The 16,858-nt window shown below is 42.6% G+C and overlaps 1 protein-coding gene across 18 annotated transcripts in view; it reads left to right on the top strand.

Annotated features, from left to right (window-relative positions):
* SRCIN1 (SRC kinase signaling inhibitor 1) overlaps nt 1-16,858 on the top strand; it is a 443,687-nt gene that overhangs the window by 360,207 nt on the left and 66,622 nt on the right. For all 18 annotated transcript variants that reach the window (XM_067470007.1, XM_067470008.1, XM_067470015.1 and 15 more), the window contains 4 exons: nt 2,437-2,530; nt 6,637-7,466; nt 13,937-14,029; nt 15,653-15,696. In XM_067470007.1, the coding sequence (XP_067326108.1) occupies nt 2,437-2,530; nt 6,637-7,466; nt 13,937-14,029; nt 15,653-15,696 (1,061 nt within the window). The remainder of the gene's footprint in view (nt 1-2,436; nt 2,531-6,636; nt 7,467-13,936; nt 14,030-15,652; nt 15,697-16,858) is intronic.

The raw sequence follows: 16,858 nt of genomic DNA, 5'->3' as shown, positions 1-16,858 counted from the left end.
AAACTGCCTTTCACAAATGGTCTTGATGCCTCTTTTAAAGCAGTGGACAGTACGACATCTTGCAACAGATAATTTCATCATCCATTAATTATGTGTTATGTGAAGCATTTCCTTTTGTGCGTCCACGATCTCCTGGCAATCAGTTTAATTGGGGCTGCTGTTGCTGACTTTTAATATTATGAAAAAGGGAGACAAATGCACTTCTAGCCACTCTCTCTCCACACTGAGCATAATTGTGAGAGACTTCTGTCAAATTGCTCCTTAGTCATCCCTAGTTTATCATTACCCCTTCCATAAACCCCTGGTGTATCCCACATTAAGCAATTCTGAGAAATCAGAGAGCTGCCACATATCTGCCTTTGGCAGCATCTGTGTTTGGAGTCATGCAGAATTCTTCTGATGTGAAGCTTGGGGATTCAGCCTTAAAGTTTCTAGCAAGTGCTAGATATTGCTGTAATTCATTGGAAGAGTATTGAACCCAAACGCAAAATCTATACACAAGAGCCAAAGAGGAACTGTGTGGAAAAATCCATATATATGTATTCATTAGATCTGCAAATCTTCTTTGTTTTTTGAATGGGTTTGGGCATGCTGATCTGCACCTGCATGAAGGCCTCTAGCAGCTGGCAACAGCCAGTGATCTCAACAGATTGCTTCTGTGCAAACGTTCTCTTCCAGCAGGCACCAGCCAATCCATCTCCAATGCCAGAAATACAGCTTAATGGTGTAATATTAGAAAACGTTGACCATTTCCGCTACCTTGGCAGCCACCTCTCCACAAAAGCCAACATTGACACTGAAATACAACACCGTCTGAGCTCTGCAAGTGCAGCTTTTTTCTGAATGAAGCACAGAGTGCAGGGATGCCAAGGTGCTTGTTTATAAAGCCAATGTTCTCCCAACCCTGCTATATGCCTGCAAAATGTGGACTATCTACAGACATCATATGCAACTCCTAGAACGATTCCATCAGTGTTGCCTCCGAAAAATCCTGCAAATCTCTTAGGAAGATAGGTGGACAAATGTCAGAGTGCTGGAAGAAGCAAAGACCACCAGCATTGAAGCGATGGTCCTCTGCCATCAACTCCGCTGGACCAGTCACGTTGTCTGAATGCCTGATCAGTGTCTCCCAAAGCAGTTACTCTACTCCGAACTCAAGAATGGAAAATGGAATGTTGGAGGACAGGAAAAGAGATTTAAAGATGGGCTCAAAGCCAACCTTAAAAACTGTGGCATAGACACCAAGAACTGGTAAACCCTGGCCCTTGAGTGCTCTAGCTGGAGGTCAGCTGTGATCAGCAGTGCTATAGAATTTGAAGAGGCATGAATGGAGGGCAAAAGAGAGAAACATACCAAGAGGAAAATGCATCAAGCCAACCCCGACCGGGACCATCTTCTGCATGGAAACCAATGCCCTCATTGCAGGAGAACATGCGGGTCAAGAATAAGGCTCCACAGTCACCTACATACCCACTGCCAGGACACCACACTTGGGGGACAATCTTATTCGGACAATGAAGGATCGCCTAAGTAAGTAAAGTACCATATTTTCCGGCATATAAGGTGACTCGGCGTATAAGACAATCCCCAACTTTTCCAATTAAAATATAGAGTTTGGGATATACTTGCCGTATAAGACTACCCCTCTTCCAACGCACAGCAAATAAAAATGTAAAAAGCATCAAAGTTGATTTCAATATGATAGTTTTCCTATTACTGTACCTCCTTCTCTGCCTCTCAGATATCGCACATGCGCACCTACACCACTTCACTGCAGTCTTCAGGAGCGAGATCTGAGAGGCAGAGGAGGAAGTACGGTAATAGGATACAAGGGTGGGCCAGACAGGTAAAAGAGGTGTATTTTTCTGGGCCCAGAGCCACTCTATCTCTTTTTTCCATACCCCGGGTGCCCCGGACGCCTGCACCTTGCTCCGGCCTTCACTTACACCTTTCCGGTGAGGCTCCCCTTCACCTCACCATCGGGACTGCATTAAGTCCACGAATCCTGATGAATGGATTTTTTTCTACCGAACTTGTACAATGTCGCCCTTGATGCTTTCATAAAGTCATTGCATATGGCAGGGACATGGTCACTGCCATTGTTGAGCTCCTCCCACCATATGCAGCAACCACAGATGCTCCAGTCCAGATTGGAAGTTTCAGCACCCGCTCTATAGGACAACTCCCAGCGTCTAAGACTACTCCCACGTATACGATGACTCCCATGTATAAGGCTATTCCCACATATATGACGACTCCCGCATATAAGACAACCCCTGATTTTTGAGAAGATATTGTTGAGTTAAAAAGTAGTCTTATACACCAGAAAATATGGTACTTCTGTGCAGCTACTACTGTAATTGGCAGTACCTTATCTGGCTCTTGGAAAAATAACTAACATATTGGTTTTGTTGTTTTGCCTTTTATTTCTTCCAGAGATATCCAGGATAGAAGCATTATCAAAATCTACCGGAAAGAGCCCCTTTATGCCTCCTTCCCTGGATCCCATATTACTAATGGTGACTTACGGGTAAGAGCACTACATTGTACAGGAGGTATCCCTTTGTTGTTGCTTTCTTTGAATGTGGGTGAACCAAGTGGGGTCAGTAGATTACCAAATTCCAGTCCAGTAATCCCTATATCATTGAGACCAAACCAAATGAGCTTCTAGAAAGCCATCCTTTCCTACCCTCCAGGTCTTTTGGTCTACAGCGCTCTTCTTCCACAACCAATATGGCTGCTGGGTGTGGAAGTTGTTGTTCCATGATGTGGAAGGCATCAGGTTGCAAAAGCATATAATCACTAGTACATTTCTGCAGTCTTTTTTTTTTAATACTGACTACATAGATTCCTTCTTCTTCAAGACCTAGTGCTCCCTAGACTAAAAAAAGCAGGATGGTTGGGTAGAATTCTCCTTTTCCTTTGCAACATGAAAGCTTTTGATTTTTGATCTAGGAGTTTCTTTTGACTGTCAACCTTCTAGAAAGTGACAGTAATTCCTTGGAGTCCAGTCTAGGCTCCATTCTTTTTCTTTGGTAGGACCGATAAACTTAAAACTGGATGCACTCAAAGGCAATCCTGATTCTGTGGCGTACTTTATTTCCCCTAGGATTTCAATGTTTGAGATATGTTATCCTTAGAGAGGATCCTATGCTTCTGATAGCTGTAGAGGAAGGTAATGCTCACAGGAACCGGATTTTAACATAAGATATCTCTAGGTTTGAATAAAATATCACATCTTCTGGTTACACAAAATCAGTGCTACTCTTTAAGCAGGCAGTTCCGTGGGGTTCATAGGAAGCTCTTTTAGAAAGCAATCCAATACAGTTACATAAAATTATGCCCCCCCCCCATAAGTGATCATTTATACTCATAGTACAATTTTTAAATGTTACTCTTAATTTGATGTTCCTCTGAAGCAATTAATTAATTAATTAATTAATTAATGTATTTGTATACCACCTTTCTCAGCTTGCAGGCAACTCAAGGCAGTTTACAGGACAAAATTCAATGTCCACAATACCATATACAATTAAAAATATTAACATATGATAAAAAAAACAATAACAAAGTAAATAAAACATAAATCCATAGTGTCTCCTTCTTAAAAACATTGTCCGGTCCCATCATCTAGTTGTTCTATTTTCCTATGTCAGTTACTCTGTATTTGCAACGCTTGTTCAAAAAGCCACATCTTGACTTTTTACATAATGTTAAAAGGGAGGGGTAGATCTGATATCCCTAGGGTGGGCATTCCACAGCTGAGGGGCCACCACCAAGAAGGTCCTGTCTCTCGTCTCCACCAAACATACTTGTGACGAAGGTGGTAACGAGAGCAGAGCCTCCTCAGATGATCTTAAGGTCCTAGATGGTTCATAAGGGGAGATGCGATCGGAGAGGTAAGTTAATTAAATTAGTTACATATTAATTACTTTACCAAAACTACTATAAGCCATTCTATAAGCTTCTGTATATATACTTTCCTCCCATCCTCCCATGTCCTGAACATTTATGAGCATGTGACATAACTGAAGCCCACTATTGAACTAATAATTGAGGCCAGATCAATTTAACTGTCACAGTTACTAAATGTTATCATTGCAGTGGAACGAATTGGAGTTGTCCCTTGTTTAGTTAGAATCATAATATAATGCAACTATATCTTCATTGCTTGAGAAAGGGAATTAATTACAAAAAAAAATCGCACTTCTGATTAGTCATTCCAAGTGCATAAACAGAAAAACATGCAACCTGCATGTAAATACATAATCATGACTCTTTGGGCAATTAGACAGGATAAGAAAATAGAAAGGTTGAGAATGAAAAAAAAAAAGAATAATAAAGAATGGGTTGTTGTGAGTTTTCCGGGCTGGATGGCCATTTTCCAGAAGCATCCTCTCCTGGCGTTTTGCCTACATCCATGGCAGGTTCCAACAGACCTCACAACCTCTGAGGATGCCTGCCATAGATCATCAGGAGAGAATGCTTCTGGAACATGGCCATATAGCCCGGAAAACTCACAACAACCTGGTGATTTCGACCATGAAAGCCTTCAACAATAATGGAGACAGTAATAGTGTTTGTGTGTGTGTTGGATGGAGTAATGAGCATGACACGGATCACTTCCAGCAATGTAGTTATAGGAATGAGGGTACTCAGAGCTTAAAAACAAAATAATGAAGTTGATAATCAGGATGTTATTCAAAGTAACATATTCTAGAGCAGTGATGCTCAACCTGTTGGTCCCCAGATGTTTTGGCCTTCAACTCCCAGAAGTCCTAACATCTGGTAAACTGCCTGGGATTTCTGGAAGTTGTAGGCCAAAACACCTGGGTACCCACACGTTGAGAACCACTGTTCTAGACAGAAGGAAGAGAAAGTGAAGAGGGGGAAACTGCTGGTTGCGGAAGCAATTGTGTTAAGAGTGTGGAATCATTATCATATAAAATAGTTATCTCAAAGGTAGTGTACGTCTACACCAGGCATGGGCAAACTTCAGCCCTCCAGGTATTTTGGACTTCAACTCCCACAATTCCGAAGAAATGGTGGAAGTTGAAGTCCAAAACACCTGGAGGGATGAAGTTTACCCATGCCTGGTGTAAAAGTCTTTATATATTTATTTCCCATATTTATATACCATTCCTCTCAACCTGAAGGTGACTCAAGGCAGTTTATAGTCGGTAGTTAATGCCCCCAACAACATAGATACAGTTAAAAACATTACATATAATATAAACCATATAAAAGCAATAAAACAATAAAAACCATAAAACACAAGTCTTCAGCGTCTCATCGTTCAAACGTTCAGTGGATCTCAATTAGTCTGTTACACTGCGTCTGCAAATGCCTGCTCAAACAGCCATGTTTTGACTCTCTTTCAAAATGTTAGTAGGCAGGGGGCCGATCTAATATCCCTAGGGAGGGCGTTCCATAGCTGGGGGGCCACCACTGAGAAGGCCCTGTCTCTCGTTCCCACCAATCACATCTATGAAGGAAGCGGGACTGAGAGCAGGGCCTCACCAGATGATCTTAAGTGTCTAGATGGTTCATAGGGAGAGATGCGTTCGGACAGGTAAGCTGGGCCGGAACCATTTAGGGCTTTAAAGGCTAAAACCAGCACTTTGAATTGTGCCCGGCAGCAAGCTGGCAGCCAGTGGAGTTGGCTCAACAGAAGAGATGTGTGCACCCTGAGCGCTGCTCCTGTTAACAACCTGGCTGCTGCCCATTGGACCATTGGAAGCTTCCGAACAGTCTTCAAAGGCAGCCCCACATAGAGTGTGTTGTAGTAGTCTATACGGGATGTAACCAGAGCATGGATTACCATGGCTATACACTTCTGTTAGTGTTCCAGACCTCAGTAGAATTTGGTACTTCCCTGAAAATGCATATATTGTGAACCTTCCAGGTTTCATATTTTTGAAATGGTAATAGTCTTTACAGCTAATAAAAGGACAGGTTTAAATAAGTGGGGACATCTCCTAGGAAAATCCAGCCAAAAGATAACCATCTTCACTGATCTGGAAGCAAAGTTTCAGTGTTCCTTTGCCTTGTCTCCCTTGACTAATAGAGCGTCAATAGATAAACCATAGAAACAAATGTGTGTGTTTTGCATAATATATTCTTATAGTAGAGTGCATATAATGATACCGAATTTGAGGCATTCATGCAGAAGATGAAGACTGCTGAACTCATAGGCGTAATTCACACAGCAGGTAAAATGCTAAAATGCTTCCAAGATTATACCACTTTCATATTGCAAGTAGGAGAGGGCAATATTTAATGTTTTTCAGCAAATGAAATTGAAGAAAATTATATACCAGGGAGGAAAATTCTGGCACATTTTCCCTTACATACCAGGCTTTTCTGTGGAAATTTGTAGATGCTACCACAATGATAATGATGGTGGTGCATGTTACCTACATCCACAGAGCACTCAAATGGATATGGTTAATCTTGGCAATCTCCTTTTATCTTTGCATAAGCTAGTCCATAGGAAGAACTGATGGGACTGGTTTTCATTGCTTTTGTCTTTCCCCTCCACCTCTTTAACCAAATGCCTATTATCAATGCCACATGTTTTATGGGGCAAATTAAAGTGCTAACATCCCCATCTTCTCTGAACTTTTGTCTCCTCAGAGAGAAATGGTCTACTCTTCCAGGGAGTCCTCTCCCACCCGGCGCCTGAACAGTATGTCCCCTGCTTCCCATCTCACTTCTGGTTCTCCCCCACCGGTGCTTCAGTCCTCCTCACCGTCCCGTTCCCGCATGTCTTATAGTGGAGGGCGCCCACCTTCCTATGCGGGCAGCCCTGTACACCATAGTGAACGCCTCTCCAACCTGCCTCCAGCCCAGGGTGTCTCACCAAGCCCAAGTGCTATTTTGGAACGCCGGGATGTCAAGCCAGATGAAGACCTGGCTGGGAAGAACATGGTGCTCGTGAAGAACGAAGGCCTGTATGCTGATCCTTACAGTATGGTGCATGAAGGACGTCTGAGCATTACATCCACTCAGTCGCTGGCTGGGATGGGAGACCCGTTTGCTTATCCTGGGGGTCTCTATAAGCGAGGCTCCGTCCGGTCCCTCAGTACCTATTCAGCTGCTGCCCTTCAGTCAGAACTTGAAGATAGCTTATACAAACCCAATGCACAGATATATAGTGATACCTATGGTCCAGGGATGGGCTTTCGCCTGCCCCCATCGTCCCCCCAGAAAATTGCTGATGGCCGCCTAGTGGACGTTCAACAGAGCCAAAGCCCCCACAGCCCTTATTCGGGGCCTCCAAGCCGGTCTTCACCAGTTCGCCAGACTTTTCGCAAAGACTCTTGCTCCTCTGTCTTCATGGAAAGCCCTGTCAACAAGCCGCGGAATTCTAGTTCTTCAGGGCCCCCAGAGCTCTTCCCTGGTCCTGGAGAACGTCCCCTTTCAGGATTCAGTTCACCTGTGCCTGCCAAGGATACAGAAACAAGGTAAGACGATGATCATGAGGTTTCATTATCTGATGGTTATAATTTATATCTGTCATTGTAAGACCACCCTGGCCAGTATTTGCATATCATTAGAGCTTGACACCGGCTTAAAGATCCTGGTTTTCTGAGCAGTAATTGTCACTATGCAAAAAAAGAGGTATAGGGTTTAGAAAAGTACATATCTATTCCTCAGTACGAAACGTCCAGAGTGGTTTTAACAAGTTAATTCATGCCAATTACCATGAATTCAGCAATCATGGATGAGCACACTGCCTGTTTAGCCTCTTTATCTGCTTTATTATGTATGCTTTTAATGAAGTCTCCAAAACAGCTTGCCTATATTCTTCCTGCTTTTTTTTTCTGTGTCAGGAGTGACTCGAGAAACTGCAAGTTGTTTCTGGTGTGAGAGAATTGGCCATCTGCAAGGATGTTGCTCAGGGGATGCCCAGATTTTTTTTTATGTTTTACCATCCTTGTGGGAGGCTTCTCTCATGTCCCTGCATGGGGAGCTTGAGCTGACAGAGAGAGCTCATCCATGCTCTTCCTGGATTCAAACCTCCAACCTGTCTGTCTTCAGTCTTTCCGGCACAAGGGTTTAACCCATTGCACCACCGGGGGTTCCTATCCTTCCTGCTGACAATATGCAATCTACAAACCCTAGACCAGGATATGCAATCTTTTGTTTCTTAGATGTTTTAGATTCCAACTCCTATTATCCCTGGCTGTGGGCCTTGCTAGCTGTACTTTAAGGAGTTGTAGTCTAAAGAAGCATTTCTCAACCCTAGGGGTTGGGACCCGGGGAGACACGAGGGGGTGTCAGAGGGGTCACCAAAGACCATCAGAAAACACAGTAGTTTCTGTTGGTCATGGGGGTTCTGTTGGTAGTTTGGCCCAATTCTATCGTAGGTGGGGTTCAGAATGCGCTTTGATTGTAGGTGAACTATACATCCCAGCAACTACAACTCCCAAATGTCAAGGTCTGTTTTCTCCAAACTCCACCATTTGGGCATATTGAATATTCATGCCAAATCTGGTCCAAATCCATCATTTGCTTGACAACTCCAAAACTCAAGGACAATGCCCACCAAACCCTTCCAATATTTTCTGTTGGTCATGGGAATTCTGTATGCCAAGTTTGGTTCAATTCCATTGTTGGTGGAGCTCAGAAAGTTCTTTGATTGTAGGTGAACTATAAATCCCAGCAACTACAACTCCCAAATTACAAAATCGATCCCCCTCAACCCTACCAGTATTCAGATTTGGGCACATTAGGTATTTGTGCCAAATTTGGTTCAGTGAATGAAAATACATCCTGCTTATTATATATTTACATTACAATTCATAACAGTAGAGAAATTAGTTATTAAGTAACAATGAAAATAATTTTATGGTTGGGGTCACCACAACATGAGGAACTGTATTAAGGGGTCTCGGCATTAAGAAGGTTAAGAAACACTGATCTAAAGCATCTGGAAGGCATGAGATTACTAACTCTCTTCTATGCTCTATGTGACTTTTACCCAACTTTTTGGGCTTATGCTCAATGGGACTTACTTCTAATTTTTTATAAGAATCTTCACCATGGGTAATTACATTGATGGATAATACAACAGTATATTACATGCTTCGTGGAGCTCCATTTTAATTCCACTCCCAGTTGATTGCAGAGAAATAGTACCTTGGCGTCACCTAAGGGCTGAATAAATAACTAGTTTCACCCCATATACTTTGAATAGTTATGTGCCTTCTGTGTCCCCACAGTACTTCCTCTATTCCTCTTCTCACAATTTGGTGGCCTTTCTCTGTTGCCTTTAAGGGGCTAGCAAAAGGCAAATCGTACTGGAAAAAATATGCCTTATCTCCTGCTAATCTTCCTGTGTCTACATCTCCACAGCCAGCATAGTTCCTGAGCTGTCAGCTGAGTTGTCAGGGGGAATGATAGGAACAGAGCTCATTAGGATAACAAAAAGATAGAAAGAAAGAAATGATTAGAAACAGTGAGAGAAAGTGAGGGAGCGTGTGAAAAGCATGCAGGAGAGGTCAAAGGAATGACAAGCATGGGCCTGTCAGAAGTTAATGTACTGGAAAGTGTGTACAAGAAATTTCTCTTTAGTGCAAAACCTTCAAGGAAGATTGGCTGAGGAACACCTTCGGGATAAACATTGTCAGGAAAGGGTAGCCAAAGAAATAAACAAAAAACACAGTTTGGGACAAATTCGTGGTTCTGTCTTAGCCCTTTCCAAAGCTCTTCACTATTTTTCAAGTGTTGCGGCCTCAGGAGAGAACCATTTCCCACTTGACTTTAGCCAAAGAGCACTGGCCTTGACATGATGGCATGACCGAAGCAACCACTTCTGGAAGCAGATAATGGAGAGTAGCAGTGAGAGCCACCAACCATTCCTCATGTGGCCATTTCCTTTCGTTGAAGGACAGAGCTCCCTGTATCTGTCCTGTATTCCCTAAGATGAGGTGCTGCCCTCCATGGCATGGAAGACACTGCCCTGTTATTGATCTTGAAGTACAATTCAGCGACCAGTCCAAGTTGTCTTTCTCCGAGGTTTGAATGAAAAGTAATGCTTCCACCTTTGTTACTTGGATTTAGATGGGAATATTTTAATAAATCAAACGCAGAAATAATCCTGCTTATTATATATTTACATTACAATTCATAACAGTATCAAACGCAGTGCTCTTTAACTACCACTATTCACTTTTCCACATAATCACCAGACAATTGGATACATTTCTGCCAACAATGAACAAGTTTTCTGAAGCCGTCACAGAAGAAGTCAACAATCTGTTTCCGCAACCAGCGTATCACAGTTCTCTCAATGTCTTCATCAGAAGCATAATGATGTCCCCGCAGATCTTCTTTCATTACTGGGAACAGATGGAAGTCAGATGGTGCTAAATCTGGACTGTATGGAGGATGTCATACGGTGGTGAGATCCAGTCTCTGAAGTTTCGAGTCTGTGCACTTTCATTTCAGGCGTCAGCATCCTGGGTACCCATCGTGCACAGATCTTCCAATAGCCAAGCAAAGCAATAATGTGACCCACATGTTCTTGTGAAATGCCGATTATGCTTGAAATTTCTCTCTGAGTGATACAACAATCATCCTGAATCAATCTGACAACCTTTTGCTTGTGAAACTCAGTGGTTGCTTTCACAGGATGTCCAACTCTTTGTTTGTCACGCAAGTCAGATGTTCCCACCTCAACATCTTCAAAGGTACTCTCCCAATGACGCACAATACTCACATCAACATGATCACCATAAACAGCTTGCATTCTTTGATGAATCTCCTTTGGTATGACAACTTCTGCTGTCAAGAATTCAATGACTGCACATTGCTTAAGTCGCATTGACTGACCGTCTGCGCAGGGTTCCATACTTTGCACTTTAACAACACAACTGTTCAATGCTAAGGCTTCCCACCAATATGGAACTGTAGAGGATAGTCTACTAAACAAGCCAGTACCTGCCGCATACCAGTACTGCCATCTGTTGAGGAGTTACGAAGGTGGAGGCATTACTTTTCATTCATCCCTTGTATGTGGAGTGTGTGAGAGAGAGGGAATGATATTTTGTCCTTTGCCTTAGGCAGCAAAATATATTCAGCTGGCTATAAATAATAGAATGACAATGGTGTTTGATTCTTTTCCAAAATTCTTCCACCCCTCCTTGCCACCCAAACTGTTTCCCCTTCCACATATGATCACAGTCTCGCAGACAGATTAATGCCCATACAATGAGAAACTGCAAGTTTCTTCTGGTGTGAGAGAATTGCTGTCTGCAAGGACGTTGCCCAGGGCACGCTTGGATGCTTTGAGGTTTTACCATCTTTGTGGGAGGATTCTCTCATGTCCCCACATGGGGAGCCAGAGCTGACAGAGGGAGCTCATCCATGTTCTCCCCAGATTCGAATCTGCAACCTGTCAGTCTTCTGTCCCGCTGGCACAAGGGTTTAACCCATTGCGCCACCAGGGGCTCCTAGACTATGAGTTAAAAGAGACTATTCAAAGGTGCTTCTACTCATATGTCCTTTGGGTTGTAGCATGTTAATGTGGAGACATATGCTTCATTGCAATGCATACCTACACCATCTCCATAGACATTGCATGCAATGGAGTCCGGCATACAATCCCTCATGCTATGATGTCTCTGTGTCAGAATTCTTTTACATTTTATGGTTTTGCAGCTACATGTTACCAGGGAGACATGGCCAAGCAGACTTTGTAATGGATTACCTTACACAGGGTTCGGTTTGGGCTTGGAAACACACTGCTTGGTTACAAAAATTGAGAGAGTGGTAATACATTGAAACACATTCTTGGTAGCTATCCAGAAATTCTGAAAGTTCCTTTGGAGAGAGGCATATTTGAGACCAAATTTCCATATCATGGAAACATATTTATGGATCCTGTACACCATGATGAATATCTATCTTGTGAGCAGATGAGCTCTGTCTTATTTAAACATGGCTTTCCTCAAACTGTCTTTTTTTTCTAACTTGATCGCTGCCCTTTATTCTGCTGCTTTCATGTTCTGGTGTGTGGTCTTCCCACGGTGATCTGGTTGTTCACGGCAGAAAAACAGGATACTGGATTACATGCTCCTTTGGTCTGATTTGGCTGGAGTCTTGTTCCATTCTTAAATTCCTTATATCCTCAGGAAGTCAGTTTTGCTCCATTGCTCCTCAGTTTTTATTGTATTGAGGAGATGTTGCTCTTCCAAAGAGTTTTGGGAAGCATACTACACAGTTTTTTAAAAAGCTGGGCCTTTAAAAAAAGAAAAGAAATATGTTCATTGTTCTGCTGAATTTTCTAGAAAATTAAGTTGCTTCTCAAGTACTTCAAAAAATATTATTTTCACATTTGGGTTCTTTTTACACTGTTGCCAATTGCCTAGGATGTTCCAAATAAGAGAGAGGTGCATAATGCATAATGTTTTGAAATAAAACCAACATAAATAAATTAGGATGATCCCTCCTTACTTAGAGATAAGGGAGATTGTTCTTTGATCCAAATTTTTCCGCAAAACTATAGTGGTCCACACTCTTGTTACATCTAGGATAGACTACTGCAATGCGCTCTATGTGGTGGTTGCCTTTGAAGACTGTTCAGAAGATTTGAATAGTCCAATGAGAGGCAGCCAGGTTAATAAGTGGGACAACATACACGGAGCACACAACTCCCATGTTGTGTGAGCTCCACTGGTTGCCAGTTTGCTACCAGCGCAATTCAAAGTGCTGGCTTCAGCCTATAAAGCCCTAAACTGTCCCGGCCCAATCTGCCTGTCCGAATGCATATCCTCCGGAGATTAAGATCTTCTGGGAAGGTCCTGCTCTCGGTACTGTCACCACGTTTGGCGGGGACAAGAGAGAGGGCCTTTTCAGTGATTGCCCCTTGGATATGGAACTCCCTCCCTGGTGAGATTAGATCAGCCTCCTCCCTCCTGTCCTTCAGAAAGATGATAAAAACTTGGCTGTGGGACCAAGCCTTTGGCACAGTGCAATAAGGCAATAATAGGAAACTTTACCCTACTGACCAGATTCAGTATGTGTGATCTGGGATTGTTTTAAATGATTGATTTTAGTGTTTATGTATATTTATAGTTTATTTTCTATTCTGGTATTGAATATTTGCCGTATATATGTTGTGCTCCACCCTGAGTCCCCTTTGGGGTGAGAAGGGTGGAATATAAATGCAATAAATAAATAAATAAATAAATAAATATCAACATTGCACGTCTCAGGTTGCAGAACTCTTAATTCATCAGGTAAAAATCACACACACAAACAGATGTAGAGGTGGCAGTTGCATGCAAAATGCATATATATTATGGAGAATTGCGTATAAAAATGTGAGTTGAGAAAAAATGTATTGAAAGTATTTATGTTAACAAAAGTTGTGTTTGAAATTAAATTCAAATGTTGACAGGTTAGCTCGCTCCCAATGCATATTGCTGTGAAAATTGTGTGGAAAGAACTTCTGAGGGTTTTTTTTTTCTCTTGTCAGGAGCGACTTGAAAAACTACAAGTCGCTTTTGGTGTGAGAGAATTGGCCGTCTGCAAGGACGTTGCCTAGGGACGCCCGGATGTTTGATGTTTTACCATCCTTGTGGGAGGCTTCTCTCATGTCTCTGTGTGGGGAGCTGGAGCTGACAGAGGGAGCTCAACCCGCTCTCCCTGGATTCGAACTGCTTCCCTAGAGAGCGTAGAATAGGATTTTGGTATCAAACTACAGTAAGCAGTGCTGCTAGTACAAGAGTTTAACCCATTGCATTGTCGAAGGCTCCTTCTGAGTGAATACTTGTGAAAATGGCATGCACCAAATATAGACTGATTGAACAATCTCTGTCATCCCTGCTGCTTTTCTGTTACTCAGAGGAAAACAGGAAAAACATCTATTCTTCTCTAGCTGTAATTTACTGGTGCTCTTTCATCTTCCCCACCTTCTTTATTTCAGGGAGCGCATGGAAGCCATGGAGAAGCAGATTGCCAGCCTCACTGGCTTGGTGCAAAGTGCATTGATGAGAAGTTCTGATGCAGAAACGCCTAGGTAAGAGATTGCTATTCATGCTCTTCTTCCCTTGGCATGGGCAGATGAGGATTTTCCCTACAAAATGTGAAATAGGATTTTGGTATCAAACTACAGATCCATTTGTAGCAAAAACCTTCACTTGACTAGCAAAAGATGGGGCCAAAATGGAATCGGAGTTAAATGTGACTCTGGATCAAGAAACGATAGGGTGGTATGATTTAAAGAGGACAGTATATTTAATAATTGAGTTAAAAGAAAGAACATCATAGAATCATAGAGTTGGAAGAGACCTCATGGACCATCCAGTCCAACCCCCTGCCAAGAAGCAGGAATATTGTATTCAAAGCACCCCTGACAGATGGCCATCCAGCCTCTGTTTAAAAGCTTCCAAAGAAGGAGCCCTCACCACTGCTGAACGGCTCTTACAGTCAGGAAGTTCTTCCTAATGTTCAGATAGAATCTCCTTTCTTGTAATTTGAAGCCATTATTTTGTGTTCTAGTCTCCAGGGCAGCAGAAAACAAGCTTGCTCCCTCCTCCCTATGACTTCATCTCACATATTTATACATGGCTATCATGTCTCCTCTCAGCCTTCTCTTCTTCAGGCTAAACATGTCCAGCTCTTTAAGCCACTCCTCATAGGGCTTGTTCTCCAGACCCTTGATCATTTTAGTCGCCCTCCTCTGGACACATTCCAGCTTGTCAATATCTCTCTTCAATTGTGGTGCCCAGAATTGGACACAATATTCCAGTTGTGGTCTAACCAAGGCAGAGTAGAGGGGTAGCATGACTTCCCTGGACCTGGACACTATACTCCTATTGATGCAGGCCAAAATCCCATTGGCTTTTTTGCCGCCACATGTTTAACTTGTTGTCCACAAGGACCCCAAGATCTTTTTCACACATACTGCTCTCGAGCCACGCATCCCCCATTCTGTATTTTTGCATTTTTTTTTCTGCCTAAGTGGAGTAACTTGCATTCGTCACTGTTGAACTTCATTTTGTTAGCTTTGGCCCATCTCTCTAATCTGTCAAGATCATTTTGAATTAATTTTGAGTCCATTTTATGTGAACTATTAAAGGAAGTGTCCTCGTTTTATTGCATCAACCCTGTACAGTTGCACCCTTATCTTGCAGCCCCTTACACAAACACAGCCTTCATATCTCCCTTGCAGGTCATGCACAAAGGGCTGAAGACAGCCATCTTACTGACTTTAGCATTTACATTGCCAAAAAGCACGCAGATCCCAATTTTCAACCCTGTAAAAAAGAAAAACCAATTTCCAGTACCAATCTACTGTATAATCCCTCCTGAAAGACTATTTTTTTCTCACTCATGCTGCTTTGCTGAGGTAAATGCCCACGTCTCCAATATGGTCACTATTAGAGAAATATATTTGTGTATTTGGAAGATAGGTTCTTGTTTCTAATGTGTTTCCCTGATTAGTTTCATATGCCAAAAGCTATGTTATCAACAGGTCTAGGCTAATTTTCTAGGCTAATTTTCTTACCTGATGCTACTGTCAAGTCCATGTGCAATATACATGCTTTTACAGGTTTGTTTTACTATTTCTTCCTGCCATAATTCAAAAGTGGAGATGCCTTTTAAATATTTAAACCTTGTTTTGTTGCTGTTGTTACAGTGAGAGGACAGACGGAACTAATGGAGGGACACCTCCATCTGCACGTAAGTGAGCAATTGTTTTCATCTCCTAACATGCCTTGTCACAGGGAAGAGAGATAATCTTGGGCTGATCCATGGAGTAGGAGAGCAAGAAGTGCCTGAGGCATAATTGTTATGCCACCACATTCCTGGGGGCAAGGAACTGCTTAACCTCCCCCCCCCCCCCCCCTGCGCAAGAAACAGCCTTGGAGATGTCATGGAGGACTACCTGTGTGCCCTAAAAGGACAGCTCTCACTTGAATCCTAGGGTTGGAAGGGATCCCAAGGGCCATCCAGTTCAACCTCCCACCATGCAAGAACACTCAATCAAAACATCCCCGACAGTTGGCCATTGAGCCTCTGCTTAAAAAACTCCAGAGAAGGAAGAAAACTCCATCATAGCCTAAGGCAGCATACTCCATCACTGAGTCACTTGGCTCCCCTCTTTTCTCTCTGTCCATGTCTCTCCTTGGACTTGACGAAAAGCTCTTTGTGTCTCTTTGGGGTTCCCAGCAAGGGAGATCAGGGGAACAGTTGCCATGCTGTTGGGAAGCCACTTTAAATACCATGGTCCAGTGTCATGGGATCCTGGGATTTGTAGTTTGATGAGGCACCAGCATTCTTTGGCAGAGAAGGTTAAAGCCCTTGTAGAATTAATATTCCCATGACTCCATGGCATTGAACCATTCAAGTGATGACAAACCGCTTTAATTCTACAGCGTGGATGAACTCTATTTTTTCATAGAGCTTTTTAAGAGGTTTTCAGAAGCGGATCAGCACTCATTTGCTGAGAAGGCTCAAGAACTTGTAAAATTATAATTCCTTTGATTCCATATCATTGAGGCAAACAGTTAAGGTGGTGTAGATATCTAGGGGCCCTTCCATACAGCCCTATATCCCAGAATAATAAGACAGAAAAGCCCATATATGAGTGTGGACTCAAATAACCCAGTTCAAAACAGATATTGTGGGATTTGCTGCCTTGATATTCTGGGATATAGGACTGTGTGGAAGGGCCCTGAGGCAGAATATACAATAGAGACGCCATGGGGAAAGGGCTATCTATTAAACTGGTTTTACTTTCAATAGGTGGAAGCTTTGGTATTTTAATACTTTTGCTTTTAAATAAGGAGTTCTAAGTGCAGAGCAACTGTAAAACATACCTCTTTGATCAAATTACAAAAAG

Source organism: Anolis sagrei, chromosome 6 (assembly GCF_037176765.1).
Source record: "Anolis sagrei isolate rAnoSag1 chromosome 6, rAnoSag1.mat, whole genome shotgun sequence".
Taxonomy (NCBI): Eukaryota; Metazoa; Chordata; class Lepidosauria; order Squamata; family Dactyloidae; genus Anolis; species Anolis sagrei.
The sequence above is the reverse complement of the archived record's forward strand: the minus strand, read 5'-3'. Positions and strand labels throughout refer to the sequence as shown.